Source organism: Myxine glutinosa, chromosome 4, assembly GCF_964187855.1.
Source record: "Myxine glutinosa chromosome 4, kmMyxGlut1.1, whole genome shotgun sequence".
In the NCBI taxonomy this organism is placed as follows: domain Eukaryota; kingdom Metazoa; phylum Chordata; class Myxini; order Myxiniformes; family Myxinidae; genus Myxine; species Myxine glutinosa.
This window is the reverse complement of record NC_136264.1, coordinates 196,558,738-196,574,076: the sequence shown is the minus strand read 5'-3', so window position 1 is coordinate 196,574,076 and position 15,339 is coordinate 196,558,738. Positions and strand designations below refer to the sequence as shown.

Here is a 15,339-nt window from a genome sequence, read left to right as displayed (position 1 = left end):
TCAAACATCTTAATTTGTTGTTGAATAAATTATTGCAAAGTCAATTTTTCATTGTTTTTTTGTTCAATTAGATCACCTTTATCTACAGATACTGTTTAAATGAAGATCAAATGTTGATATGTCCACATATGTTAAAAAGATTTTAAAAACATTTCATGGGGTGTACTTACTTTTTCCACATGTGATATTTGCATTTATGTTTATTTAAGTTATACAATGGACTACAAAATGTAAATGTTTCATGATATTTGTTATATTATATCACCTTTATCTATCAATATTGTTGGTATATGACATTGTATATGACATGACAAACAATATTGTTGGTATATATGTTGGTATATCTTGGTATATATATCATATATATATGATTTTTTTAAATGGGTAACATATAAGACCTCATTTGCTTTCCCTTTAACATGAAATTGCTTTTTTGTGGTCCCACCTCCTGGTAGGTGATCCATAAATGATGCCGTTGGGACATTTGGAGGGGCTATGGTAACCAGCTCTGCTTCCTTGTCCAAGGTGGTTTTTGTTGTCGAGGTTGCAGGGTGGCAGTGTGGTTAGGGGCTGTGCCAAAGGAAAGGTGTGGTGCAGGCTGTCTTCACGTTCACAATCGGTGGTGTCACACGAGTTGCTGTCCTCCTCTGGAAAGTCTCCACACACCTGTGCAGGAACTTGCATGCGTCGTGGAGATGTGCCCTAGAGGAGGGACATTAGGCTGTTATCCATTGATGCAAAAAGTTTATCCCGTTCCCCCATAACCCCAATAAAAGTATGGTTTAATAACTCCGCTAATTGTGTTTTTGGCTTGGATAACATTTTGGGATTAACACCTTGCGATCCAACAGTGAGTTTAAAAAGAACAATATAATCGTTCAAAGGTCTCTCCCTGAAAAGTTGGATCGTGTCTATAAAACCTTTTCTGTAAAACTTTTCAAAAAGTATATAAACACATTGACCTTTATTAATTATTATTATTATTATTATTACTAGCAGAGATGTTGGCTGATTTGCAAGCAGATGGAAGATGATCTCGGACAAATGATAGGGTGAAAAGGGCAAAGAGAAGATGGCGCAAGAGCAGCAGAGTAGGTTTATAGTACACGTGAGCTGATGCCGTCCGGTCCAGTTGCTGAATCAGTAGACAGTTGCCAAAGACTTTTGCACCTGCTCAGGTGCAAAAGACACTGTTGGACCAGGAACAGTTGGGTATGATTGGGTAGGGGGAGTACGTAGAGCAAGGGGATAGGCACACAAGATTTGGAAGCAAACATAGAATTGAGGCATTCGGCCTTCTCATGAGCAGAGTCGGCTTTGGTGCCATTTGAAAAGAGGGAATGGATGGAGGTGGAGCATACTCCAGAGGTAGACTAAACAAGGTGCCATCAGGTTTTAGAGGAGGAAGACAAGTTTGAAAGTTCAATCTTGAGGTTGGACTGATATTGTATTCTGGCTCTCCTAAGAGTGGACACACTTGTTGTGGGCTTTGTGGAATGATCTGATATTGCATTCGGTCGGGTTTGCTTTCCAAGAAGAGAAGACAAGTCGTTTCAGAGCAACTGTCTCACTCCAGGATTTAGTGTGCCATGGGTGGAAAGAAGGATAAGATATCTGAAGATGAGATAGAATGGATCTGTGAATAAGAAAGAGGAGGTTTGAAGAAATGGCTGAAGAGAGATTGATGCTTGCAGTCCTTGCCAATCTGCCTGAGTGAACTGGTCAGACTTGCCGGAGCTGAGGCAGCTCTCAGAGAATTGCCATGGAGATGTTGACTCACAAGCATATGATCGGATAAACCAATTGGAGCAGATGAAAAGCAGGAGACATTTGCAGGGAAGGTTGTCATTACTAACTCGAGAAGGGAGGATTTGCCATTGGGAGTAATCTGGGCCGGAAAGTTCAAATTGAATCAGTCTAATGGAGTCACAGAAGTTATTTGCTGAAGTGCCATGGCAGGTGGGAGATACCAACACCTACCCAATTTGCATGGTGACAATTTAAATCACCACATATGAGGAAGAGAGAGATAGAGTGGTTAAAGGTTGGTCCAGGCTGGCTGAGAGAGAGATAAATGGAGTAGTTACTGTTTGAAGGATGTAACAACACACAGAGAAAAAAAAGAGGTGTGAGCAGAGGGGAAGTTGCAGCCAAAGGTACCTCTGAGGGTTGGAAGGTGTAAGATAGGTACGTACAAGGGCAGTGAGAGATTGAGTGCTTGATGTATAGTGCAACTCTTCCACTGGGGAGAGGTGCAGGCCTATCAAATTGGTGGAGACTAAACACAGAGACACTAAAGAGTCAGGGACATCCTGTGGGAGGAAGGATTCTGTTGAACAGATGATGTCCAGTTTATCATCAGTCACCTGAATTGAGAGATGCCAGCTTGGAGTGGAGACCTCGGATGTTTGAGGTCCACGGGAGGAGGAGCTGCTTGCTGATAGGTTCTAGGAATATGGAAAGGAACAAGGAGAACGAAGCTGCAGCTGCAGCAGTGCCATTTGCGAAATGACTGGAGAGGAGCAAGACAGGCCATCGATTTCATGTTCTTATGAAAATCCGACCTACAGAAGATGTACGATTTGACGATGAGGCGGTCACTTCCACCTCCACCGCTCTCCTCTCCACCTACTTCAACTCTCTCAATCCACATCGGCCGCAATGTAAATGTGACCAAATATACCCTATGTGTAAATTAATATATTTGTGTGTAAATATACATTGTACTTACTTTCCTCTATTACTACTGTAAGTACCGTATTATTCTTCCTCATTAAATTGTATAATTTGTGGTTTATTAACATTTACATATGGAGTATTGGAGAGCTGGAACTTATCACCTGTGTTTTTTATTATGATTCTTATGGGAAATAGCTGATCAGTTTAAGTCATATTTTCCAGGAATGTAACCCCGACTTAAACTGATCATTGCCAGTATTTTATGATGTCTAAGATTTAAATGAGGTTGTAAAAACCTGATATTTTGTTTGGTCCAGGCTGTCGCTGTTTATTCCATAATTATTTTGCTTTTAATGGTAAAATTAAATTTATTGTCCCTCCAGGTCTTTAAAACAGCTGTTCACCACCATCTCTTATCTTCCCCCAGCCAAGACCTTGATCTTTTCTACCCCTGTTAATTCACCCCAGATCCACTTTTTTGAAATACCGACTTCTTTCCTGGAAGTCCTAGCAGTGTCCATGTGGTTTTTTTTTCCTTTCCCACCCCCCACCCCCCTTCCCACGCCTCCTCCCCCCAAGCCCCCTCCCTCCCACAGATCTCCCGATGTCCCTGCTCTCAAATGTTGTACTTGTTTGCTTCCCCCTCTCTTCCCATCTTGTCTCCCGCTCCCTTTATTTCCTCTTACTAGGGCATGCCCGTACTATATATATATATCTAAAATTATATCCCCCCCCTCTATTTACATGAAATGGTTTGGTCCAAAGCGAACGGCTTGCGAGTGGTGACAATCCCCCCCCTCTATTTACATGAAATGGTTCGGTCCAAAGCGAACGGCTTCCGGAGTTTGGTAAAGAAATCGCCATCGCGTACACAAACGCGCAGGAAAGCGAATGAATCGCAAATTCGTTTTTATTAGTTTTAAAACATCGTTTAACGCCAACATAGCGCCAACATAGTTTGCAAACGTGAAATAAATGAATACGCTCTCAAATGTGCCATCCGAGGCAGAGTGTGTCCGCCACGTTCGGCACACGCGATCGTTCGCTGCTCTCTGATTGGTTGAATCGTTTTTTGGACATAGCTCGGTAAGTAATTGTCCGATTAATATGAAACCTTGAAAAGGCACATCCTCGGGTCCCCAGCAATATACCTGGCAAGTTAAAAGTATATCGGACCCGTGGTTGTCGAGAAACAGCGGTCACAGACAAACGTACAGACGTACAGACAGACAGACAGAGATTACTGGAATTATAGATAGATGTCCGTTTGTTTTTTTGTCCCCCGTCGCACCGCGGAGCGAAAGGGGGACTATGGTTTTACCCTCCGTCCGTGGTGCATCCGTGCGTGCTTCCGTTCGTCCGTGCGTGCGTGCGTACATGCACTGCAATATCTTTATAAAAGTAAGCGAAGGACCGAATTCTAATTTGGTGTGTGGGTGCAACTAGGCATATGGAAGAACACTATTGAAAATTAGGTCGCCACGTCAAAATCCAAGATGGCTGTCACCATATCTAAACCTTGTGAGCGCGATATCTTGAAAAGTAAATGTCAGAACCTTGTGAACGGAATATCTTGAAAAATAAGCGAAGTACCAACTTCTAATCTGGTGTGTGGGTGTATCTACGCATAAGGAAGAAAGCTATTGAAAATTGGGTCGCCACGTCATAATCCAAGATGGCCGCCGCCATGTATGTCTGAACCTTGTGAGCGGAATATCTTGAAAAATAAACGAACTACTAACTTCTAATCTGGTGTGTGGGTGTGTCTGCAACCCACTCGCAAATATTATCGACTCTTCCATGTTTTCTGCGTCTTCCACTTTGTCAACTCACATCACTTCACCGACGGGGGACCTAGGCGTAACGCTTGTTTGTCATTAATGTTAGCTCTTCCACGAGCCTCGATCTTGTATACAATTTTTTTTTTTTAAAGTACATACAATAATCCAATCTGATAATTTTCCAAATACCAAAGCAAAATTCTCAAATGAATAGTTAAGGCCTGAAACATCAGCACCTCGCTCCCCACAGTAGTTCGCATACCTCGATTTAAACCCTGTTGATTCCATCCATCGTCTTACCTGCCCACTGATGCAGATCAACATGAGCCTTCGCCAGAACTAGTGTTATATACCATTATAAAACATGGACATTCTCTTTTGAAATGCCCAACGGACACTACAGTGCAAAAACACAATGATGCAAGTGGAAACATTAACACAGTGAAACAAAATGGAAATTGTAATAACTTACCGTGCAAGGGTTTACGCCATGGCTGTTCCAACACTGGGAGTCTTGTGCTTGCAATTCACTGGAGATGGCCTGGTGGATCTGTGGATCCATGTCATGCAGCGACCGAAGACCAGCCTATCACAACCACAGGGATACAATGCACTGTGTGTAATCATTCGATACTCTGCATTACCACGTGATATTGGGAATGTCTCAGGAATGAATGAGATTGTGCATGGGTGTGCAACCAACCTGGAAGCAGGCCTAAATGGGACAGTTTAAGACAAATTTACATGAGAATCGTAAAAAAGAACTAATTTGAAGAAGAGTACGGTAACAAAGGTACAATGTCTGTCTCCTCCATAACTCTAAAACCATGAAACCTAGTGGCCCAAAACTTTGCATGCATACGAAGGTAACTCCAAAGGAGTGCAATAATAAAAACTGGGTGTTTATGGGGGTGGGAGTACGGAGGGAGGTGTGAAGGGGTGGAGTGGGAATCCCAAAGGAGGGGAATGGGTGGGGTTGGAGTCCGGAGGAAGGTGGGGTTGGAGGAGGCAGAGGCAGAGGCAGAGGTGAGATGAGGGAGGGAATGGGGTGGGATGGGAATCCAGAGGGAGGGGAATGGGTGGAAGTCCAGAGGGAGGAGGGATAGGAGGAGGCAGGGGAAGGGTGGGATGAGGGAGGGGAGAAAGTGGGAGGAAAGAGGGTAAGAGATGGGAGTCTGGAGGGACAGGGTGGGGGGGGGGGGAGAGGGGATGGGAGGAGGGTAGGTAAAGGGTGTGAGGGGAATTGGTGGAGTGGGAGTCCGGAGGGAGGGGAAGGGGTTGGGAATCTGGAGGAGGTGTGTTAGGAGGAGGCAGGGGCTGGGGTCAATGAAAGAGAGCAAGGGGTGGAGTGGGAGTCTGGAGGGAGGTGGTTGGGTGGGAGAAGGCAGGGGCAGGGGTGGGAGGAGTATGGAGGGAGGTGTGAAGTGGTAGAGTGGGAATCCTGAGGGAGAGGAAGGGGTGGGGTTGGAGTCCGGAGGGAGTTGGGGTGGGAGGAGGCAGAGGCAGGGGTGAGATGAGGGAGGGGAAGCGGTGGGTGGGAGTCTGAAGGCTTAAGCCTTAAAGTGTGGAGGGGAGGGATTTATGCCTTAGGGTTTGGGAGAGGTGGGTGAAGATTTGGGGTTTGGGAGAGGAACGTTGATGACTTGGAGTTTGTGGAAGTGAGGGATGGGGGTGGGGGTGGGTGTGGGGGTTGAGAACTCGGTCACATTTTACATTGTGCGGATGTTCCACGGGTCCCTGCTGGTATAATATAATATTTTCTATATATATATATATATATATGTGTGTGTGTATATATATATATATATATTTATATATATATATATATACAGACTTGGCATTTCATATGGAATATTTTTTTTGTGGTGGTGAACTTACTTTTCAAGATGACTTAGAACCAAAAGTTCATTGGAATTATGTTGAAATTATTCTAGATTTTGTTAATGTGACCTTTAAAAGAAACAAAAACCACATTTGACATATCGAAGCAAATAAATTGATCCTTGAATGTGATGTAAACTGATATCGAACTCAATTCACGGACAGTACTGTGTTAAACTTCTGTACGTTTTCCAGAAGTATCTCTTTATTTTGCACATTAGCCAAAAAAAATTTCAACAAAAACAAAAGCTAAATTATGACTGGGATTACGGACAGTAAAATTACAGTTCAGTACTTTGTGTAACCCCCACGAGCATTCAGGAGAGCACGTACACGTCTAGGCATGCTGTTCACGAGATTTGCCAAGGTTTGGACAGGAATCGCTTGCCATGCAGTGACAATAGTCTGCTGCAATTCACGCACAGAGGTAGGCTGCTGGTCCAAGTTGTCGATTTGACGTGTTAATTCTGCCCACAGGTTCTCTATCGGATTCATATCCGGGGACATGGCAAGCCACTCCATATGCTCTACACCACGGTCAGCAAGAAAGTGTTGGATCATGCGAGCACGATGAGGCCGTGCATTGTCATCTTGGAAGACAAAGTTTCCTCGAAAGGCTGCACGAGCAAATGGAAGCAATGTTTCTTCCAGAATGACCCTGTACTTGAACTGGTTCAGGTTTCCATTCAGAACAAGCAGGTCAGTTTTGCCCCCTTCATGAAAAGCAGCCCAAACGGTCACCCCACCACCTCCAGGTTGGACTCTTGGCACTATACAATCTTCGTTGTGGGGTTCATGCACTTGTCTGCGCACTCGGACGCGGCCATCTTGACGATAGACCAGAAATCTAGACTCGTCACTGAAGGTCACATGATTGCAGTGTCCTGGCTGCCATTGACGGTGCTCTCTGGTCCACTGCAATCGGCGCTGTCTGTGTTGCCTGGTCAGGCGTGGCTTTCTCAGGGGATGCCTGGCACGATAGCCTGCTTGAACCAGTCGTTGGTTGACAAGCCTTCTGGATACAGGCACATTTGTCAGTTGCTACCACTCAGCCCTAAGCCGATTAGCTGACTTGGTACGGCCATTGCAGACTAACCGGTGCAGCTGGCGATCATCTCTCCTTGTGGTTCTGCCTGGACGTCCTGGCCTCGGTATTGGAGTAGGGACACCCCTCTGAGCATTTCGTTTCAGGATCTTTGACACCTGACCTTGAGTGATGCCATACTGCCGAGCAATAGCACGCTGTTTCATGCCAGAATTTCGTAAAGCCACCACTCCATGACAAACAGCATTGTCAAGTTGACGGACCATCTCCAGAGGAAGCGGCAATAACTTTTGTAGACGTGCAGCAGTTGTTTTCCACTAATACAGAACGCAACAACCCTTATATACCCGATTGTGAAGCCAATCGTCAAATGTACCTGTCCTTACATTTTGTCACGCCACCTGTGATATAATCCTGTTATTGACTTCTTGCTGCGAAAGACAATCAGTGACATGGTTCTTTCAACAAAGTCATCAAAGAAGGGTAAAAGAAACTCACCAGATTGATATACTGAGTTCAGAAAGTAAACCCAAGTCAAGAAAAAAAATATATACCATATTAAATGCCATGTATATATATATATATATATATATATATATATATGTATGTATATATATATATATATATATATATATATATATATATGTATATACATATATATATATATATATATACACACATATATATATATATATATATATATATGTATATACATATATATATATATATATATACACACATATATATATATATATATATATATGTATATATATATATATATATATATGTATATATATATATATATATATATATATATACATATATATATATATATATATATGTATATATATATATATATATATATATATACATATATATATATATATATACACACATATATATATATATATATATATATATATATATATATATATATATATATATATATATATATATATATATATGTATATTGTTGCAGATATGAGATTGGCCTCCATCCATATCCGCTTGTAAATATTCCCCTATTTCCCCAATACTTCCCAACTATCCCCAATCCCCCATTCCCTAGTCCCATTTTCTGTAAACAACACTCTGTAGACCCGACCTCCCCCTATTTCCCCCATTAAATGTCGCATCCAGGTCCACCGCATCTCACGTAGACAACTATAGGACATCTTGCTAGTTATTCTTAGTCTATGTCAGTTAAGGACTTGTTTCCATTAATTCTGACTCTTCGTTGCACCAGAATGTGATTGTATGGCACCGTTAGGAAGTTTAGGACCTCCCAATACCTCCCCGCAGCTCTTCCTCATGGTACAACAACAACAACAACAACAGCGGCGGCGGCGCGGGGAGTGTGCGTCCTCACTCCGGCTTGGTTAGCCGCCATTGAACATGTGCTCGACGGGGTTACCAAGTAGGGGCTCGCTGTCAGCTCCTCGTCAAGGGCGGAGCCCGGTAACCCCCCGCACCCAATAGAAGTGGCGGACCGATTCCATCTGGGGCGGAGCCAACGAGCCGAGGGCGTGTCACTCCCCGCTGAGCATGCGCAGGAAGAGGGAGGTGACGTCAGATACGCGCTGGACTTGAAGGAAGAGAGACGCCACCTCCGAGCGCTGCAATACCTCCCCGCATCTCTGGACCGGACTGTGTTTGATTCTGCCCCTGAGCCAAGGTGCACCTTGTGCTATCGACTGCCTGTCCTTCCCTGCCATCAATCCCTGTGTAAGTCAGTCTTGTTCCGTTTGTCTGTGGTCTGTCGGGGATAGATAAGATTGTGTCTAAGTGCCCACCTTTTCTGTGCTTTACCTCTTACCTTGTAATCTACCCCTTTTCTGCACCACCAATTATATCCTCCTCCGGAGGTCTTGAGAACTGTACCCCTTGTGTCGTTTCATTTATCCCAACCGTTGTGTCCTTTCCTTCATTGATTTAGCATAGCGCGATTTGGTCAACGTCGGGTGGAATCAGGTAAACTGTGCGAACACGGCGGCCATTCCGCTCGGCCCATCATAACATCAAAGTCGTGTCCGTAACAATTGGTGTCGAGGAGTGAGATCGGACCCGAAGCGCGCTTCACGCGCTCGAAATTATTAACTGTGAAATTTGTTTTGTTTTAAAATAAAAACCCGAATTTTGAAGGTCGCGCTATGGCAGATCAAGACGGCTGGGTTCCGGTAGAGGAGAGTGAGGCAGGGTCGATCCAGGACCAAATTGAGGGACATGAGGAGAGCGAAGCAGTGAGGGCGGCAGGTTCACAAAATGGCGTCCTCGCGCACGAGGTTGCGGGCGCGCAAAATGGCGCCTCGCACATTGCTACGGCGGCCGCACCCGCTGCACAAGTGGGAGGGATGGCCCAAATGCAGGCCCTCATGGAGCAATTTATGGTACAAATGCAGGCGTCCCTCAACCTGCAGAAGGACGATATGAGGGCTAATAGTGAGCAAATGAGGGCTGATAGTGAGCGATTGGGTGAGCGATTGGAGGGCCAAATGGGGGTAATGAGGGACGAAGCGAGGGGTACCGGTGAGGGGTTAGAACAAAGGATGGGGGCCCAGATCGGAGGGTTAGGGAGTAGAATAGAGGGATTAGGAAACAAATTTGAGGGATTAGACAATAGATTAGGGGAAATACAGGAGGGGTTAACGGGGGTAGAAAACAGAATGGCCGCTCAAGAGAATCAAATGGAAGGGATGAAAAAGGGGTTAGAGGGGTTAGAAAACAGTATGGAAGGCAAATTGAGGGACATGAGGGACCAAGCAGAAAGGGAAGTTTAAAAAATGGGGCAGCAGATAGAGGGGGTCAGAATGGGGGTAGAAACTAAATTGGATGCTCACAGGGAGGAAATGGAGCAGATGAGGGTGGCATCTGGGCAGGAGATGCAAGTGATGGGAGAGGAGATCAGAAGAGGTGTGAGTGAGGAGATCGGAGGAGTGCGCGAGGAGGTGAGGCACTGTAAGGAGCGCATGGAGAAGGAGGTGAGAAAGGGGACTGTAAAATTGCAAGGTGGTATAGAGGAGTTGACGCTGGGAGTAGAACAACTGACAGTGGGACAAAAGGAGTTGGGGGACCAGGTAAAGAAGAACACAGCGGTAATAGAGGGTTTAAAATCGACACAGAAGGAGATGAAAAAGGACGTAGGGGTAATTAAAAAAGAGTGTCAGACGGTACACGAGGACCTGACGAGGAAAATGAACAAGGTGGTAGAGGTGATGGAGGTTAAAGAGCGGGAGGTGCGGGAGCACATAGAAAAAAATAAGGTGGAGTTAGAGGAAGAACTTAAGGGGGCGCACGAGGAGATGAAGGAGGTGAAGCAGAAATTAGAAGAAGTGGAAGAAGGGGTGAGCGAAATTAAGAAGCGACGGAGAGAGGATAAGAAAGAGATAAAGGAGGAAGTAAAAGAATTGGTCCAAAGTCTGTGTTCGGATCGTGATGATGTGCTCATTAACCGGATGAGGGATTCGCAGGTGATGGAGGAGAAGCGAAGAGAAAGAGGACCCGGTGTAAGTGGTGACCAATATGGTCGTGCATATGATGCGCCAGGTGATTTAATAAGCTTGGGGGTCGAGATAGACCCGGATGTTCGTGAGAGGCCAAGAGTGAGGTGTATGGCTGGTCCGGAGGGTATGGAACGAGGGTGCGAGCGAGAGGGTCCGGTGATGGGAGAGGTGCGAGGTGTGGGTGAGCAAGGTTGTGGTGGTATGGAATGGGTAGCGGGTTGCGGAAGTGTGACCCATGCATCGACACCAACAGGGGTAGTTTTTAGAGGGACAGGGGAGGCACGAGAGCCCCTTGGGGGTAATGTACTGTGGGGGCCCGGCCGGTTCGGCCCCGCGCTGACCCCGCAAGGGGCGACGCACGGGGTCCGGCAGGCGGGCAACGACTCGCATACGAGGTGGTCCCACAAGGTCCCACTCGCGCCGTATGACGGCAAGAGTGATCTACGCGCGTACCTGGCGCAGTTTGACTGTGTGTGTAAGGGCAACGGTTGGGGTGAGGACGAAGGTGGAGTACACCTGGTGGCCGCATTGCGCGGCGCGGCGGCGGAGGTGCTGACGGCATTACCACCGGGTGCTCTCACCCTGCCAGCCCTCCGCGACGCCCTAATTAATCGATTCGGCGTTGAACAGCAGAGCGAGCTTGTTAAAGCTCAGCTCGCGCTGCGAAAACGCAAGCCCCAGGAAGCCATCGGGGAACTTGCCCACGACATTCGCCGCGCAGTGGGGATCGCACATGCTAGCATGGCAGCGGATTCCCGGGAAAGCCTGGTGCTGGACCATTTTATCCAGGCCCTCCCGGATATTGAGCTCCGGCAACAGCTCGCCATGTGGCACCGCAGACTCTGAGCCAGGCGGCTGACGCTGCGGCCCGTTGGGAAGCAGCGAGGCCCCTGGCCCGGGGGAGCGAGCGTCACGCAATGGCGGTCCGCCAGGTGGGACCCCCGATGGAGGGCGGACCCCTTAGGGGGCCCGCCCCCGACGTGGGTCCTGACCTGGCGGGCATGGTCCGGAGGCTGGTGGACCAGCGCCTGGCGGGACCTGGAACATGGCAGGCGGCCCCGGAGGTGGCCCGCGGTGGACCACGAGCGTGTAATCCAATTCGGATCTTCAGGGGGGGAAATTTGGAATTCCGGACACAAGCACCTTATCAGGTGAGGTGCTATACTTGCAACCGTCTGGGTCACCTGGCGCGGCACTGTCGAGCCACGCGCCGGGATGATCCCCGGCGGTTGAGGTCCTCAACTCCGCCCAGGGGGGAGCGGGTTAGCCGACCCCAGACACCCCCCCGCCAGACCCCGGGAAACTAGAAGGTGTCGGGCACGTAGGGCGGTGTTCGGCAGAAGAGGATGGAGGAGAGCCCTCATTGACGCGACAGGTCATTTATTGTGGCCAGATTGGAACCGGTAGCCTGACAATCAGATGCAAAATTGCCGGCGTGGGGGTAGACGCCGTAGTGGACACAGGAGCTAGCGCCACGATCATCAGCCCTGTGGTCCTTGATTCGAGCGCAGGTGTCTGGGATAAGATCCAGCGCCTGCAAAATTATAGTTTGCAACTTGCTACCGGGGTAACGGCCCCGATCATAGGGCGTGGTTCTGTGACCCTCAAGTTAGGGTCGGTAAGGAGGGAGATAGATGTTTGGGTGGCGGAGGTGTGCGACCCATGTTTAATAGGGTTGGATTTGTTGACTGCCAGCGGTTGTAAAATCGACTTGTGCCGGGGGATCCTGCAGGTGGGAGTAGAAGAGCTGCCGTTAGGGGGAGTGAGCACGGCCGAGAGAGCGGAGCTGGAGGCTTCCGAGGCCGTGACCATTCCCTCAAGGGCCGAGGCGATAGTGCCGGCCCGGTGGGCAGCTCGCCCAACATGGCAGGAGTCCTGCGGCCTGGTCGAACCGGTGGCAGCGCAGTCCATACCGGGTTTAATCGTGGGCCGCACCCTTGTAAAAACGGACGGACCGGTAGTGGCCGTCCGAGTAATAAATATAAGTACAGAACCACGCACTATAGTAAGGGGCACGAGGGTAGCTGGCTGCACCCCAGTTGAGGAAGTCGCGACAGTGAGGGGCGAGAACGTCCAGCCGAGCCGGCCCCGGGGGGAGCCTTCAATAAGAAGTAGGAATTGGCCCGATCCCATTTGCGAGATGGTAAATCGTAGTAGCGTAGAGTTGGGAGGTACCCAGAGGGAGGCCTTACACAAACTGGTTGGGTCCCATTTGGACCTCTTCTCCCTGTCCACCGAGGATATTGGACGTACGGGCCTGGTGAAACATCAGATCCACACCGGTGAGGCCCGGCCTATTCGTCAGGCCGCCCGACGGCTCCCTTGGAGCAAGAGGGCGGAAGCTGACGAGCAGGTTGAAAAAATGCTCGACGCAGGCGTGATCGAGCCCTCGGGAAGTCCTTGGATGTCACCTGTTGTGCTGGTCAAAAAGAAGGATGGGACCACGCGGTTCTGCGTGGACTATCGCCAGCTAAACAACGTGACACTCAAGGACTCATATCCCCTGCCAAGGATTGATGACACCCTCGATGCCGTTGCGGGCTCAAATTGGTTCTCAACTTTGGACCTCAAGAGTGGGTATTGGCAGGTGGAGATGGATAGGGCAGGGAAGGAGAAAACGGCATTTTCCACAGGTAAGGGACTGTATCAGTTTACTGTGATGCCGTTTGGTTTGTGTAACGCCCCCGCCACCTTTGAAAGATTGATGGAACATGTACTAGGCGGCATGCCATGGCAATCATGCCTGGTGTACCTGGATGACGTCCTAGTACATGCCAAGACCTTCCCCCAGGCGGTAGCTAATTTGGACCAGGTGTTCGGGTGCCTCAGACAGGCAGGGTTGAAGCTGAACCCGAGTAAGTGCACTTTGTTTGCAAGAGAGGTGGCCTATCTAGGTCACGTGATCGGCCGCGAGGGGGTAAAAACGGACCCAGACAAAATTAAAGCGGTAGAGGAGTGGCCCGCACCACGTACCATCAAGGAGGTGCGGGGATTTTTGGGACTCTGCTCCTACTACCGGCGCTTTGTGGCGAAATTTGCGGAGTTGGCCCGTCCCCTCCACCGGCTTACGGAGAAGGGGACGCGATTTAATTGGACACGGGAGTGCCACGAGGCCTTCCAAAAATTGAAGGGGTGTCTAACATCCGCACCCCTTCTAGCTTACCCCACTAGTGACGGGACATTTACCCTGGACACGGATGCGAGCCAGGAAGGATTGGGCGCAGTTTTGTCTCAGACACAGGAGGGCGTGGAGAGGGTGATTGGTTACTATAGTCGGGCCTTAAGTAGGCCCGAGCGAAATTATTGTGTCACTCGCAAAGAGTTATTGGCTATGCTGGCTGCCATGAACCATTTCCACCCGTACCTGTACGGGCGGAAATTTTTGGTTAGAACTGACCATTCCTCCTTGCAATGGCTCCTTCGGTTCAAGGAACCGGAGGGCCAAATTGCAAGGTGGTTGGAAAAGTTGCAGCAGTACGATTTTGATGTGGCCCATAGGGCCGGGAAGGCCCATGGTAATGCGGACGCACTCTCTCGGCGTCCTTGTCTGGGGGAAAACTGTAAATTTTGTGCGAGACACGAGGAGAGGGAGCAATTGGGCGATTCCGCCCCGATTCTCGTCGTCCGGGCAACCCGGGTGAGAGGGCCAATTTTGCCACTAACCGCGGACGAGGAATTTGGAGAGTTGGCTTGGAGCACGGCCCAGCAGGAGGATCCTGTTCTGGGGCCGGTGTTCCAATGGGTCAAATTGGGGCAAAGACCTAATGGGGAAGAGGTCACCCCCCTCGGGGCACAGACCAAGGCATATTGGGCTCAGTGGAAAACCCTGGAATTGAAGGATAACATCTTGTATCGCAAGTGGGTGGAGGTTCCCTCTGATAAAACTTCCTGGCTGGTGGTAGTCCCAAATAAATTTAAGACCGATATATTGCAACAGGTGCATGGTACCCGCCCCGGCGGCCATTTGGGCAGGACAAAGACGACATCGCAGGTACGCCGGAGGTTTTATTGGGTGAATATGGGGCGCGACATACAGGACTGGTGTCGGAGATGCGACGCCTGTACTGCCAAAAAGGGACCAGCACGGAGGATGAGGGCCCCCCTTCAATTACACCAGGTGGGGGCCCCCCTAGAGCGGGTGGCCATGGATATCCTAGGCCCACTACCCCGCACCCGCCTAGGTAATAAGTACATCCTCGTTGTGATGGACTACTTCACCAAGTGGCCGGAGGCCTACGCCCTCCCCAACCAAGAAGCAGGGGTGGTAGCGCAGGCCTTCGTGGAAGGATTTGTGTGCCGGCATGGGATTCCACAGGAGTTGCACACCGACCAGGGACGAAATTTTGAGAGCAAATTGCTAAAAGATGTGTGCAATCTCCTGTCAATTCGGAAAACAAGAACAACGCCTTTAAGACCTCAATCTGACGGGATGGTGGAAAGATTCAACCGAACT

At 48.6% G+C, this 15,339-nt stretch overlaps 1 protein-coding gene across 1 annotated transcript in view; it reads right to left on the bottom strand.

Annotated features, from left to right (window-relative positions):
• Positions 1-414: 414 nt before the first annotated feature.
• Positions 415-15,339, bottom strand: part of LOC137426005 (voltage-dependent L-type calcium channel subunit alpha-1D-like) — a 545,673-nt gene continuing 530,748 nt past the window's right edge. The window contains 2 exon segments of the mRNA XM_078775346.1: positions 415-702; positions 4,933-5,046. Of these exon segments, the coding sequence (XP_078631472.1) occupies positions 415-702; positions 4,933-5,046 (402 nt within the window).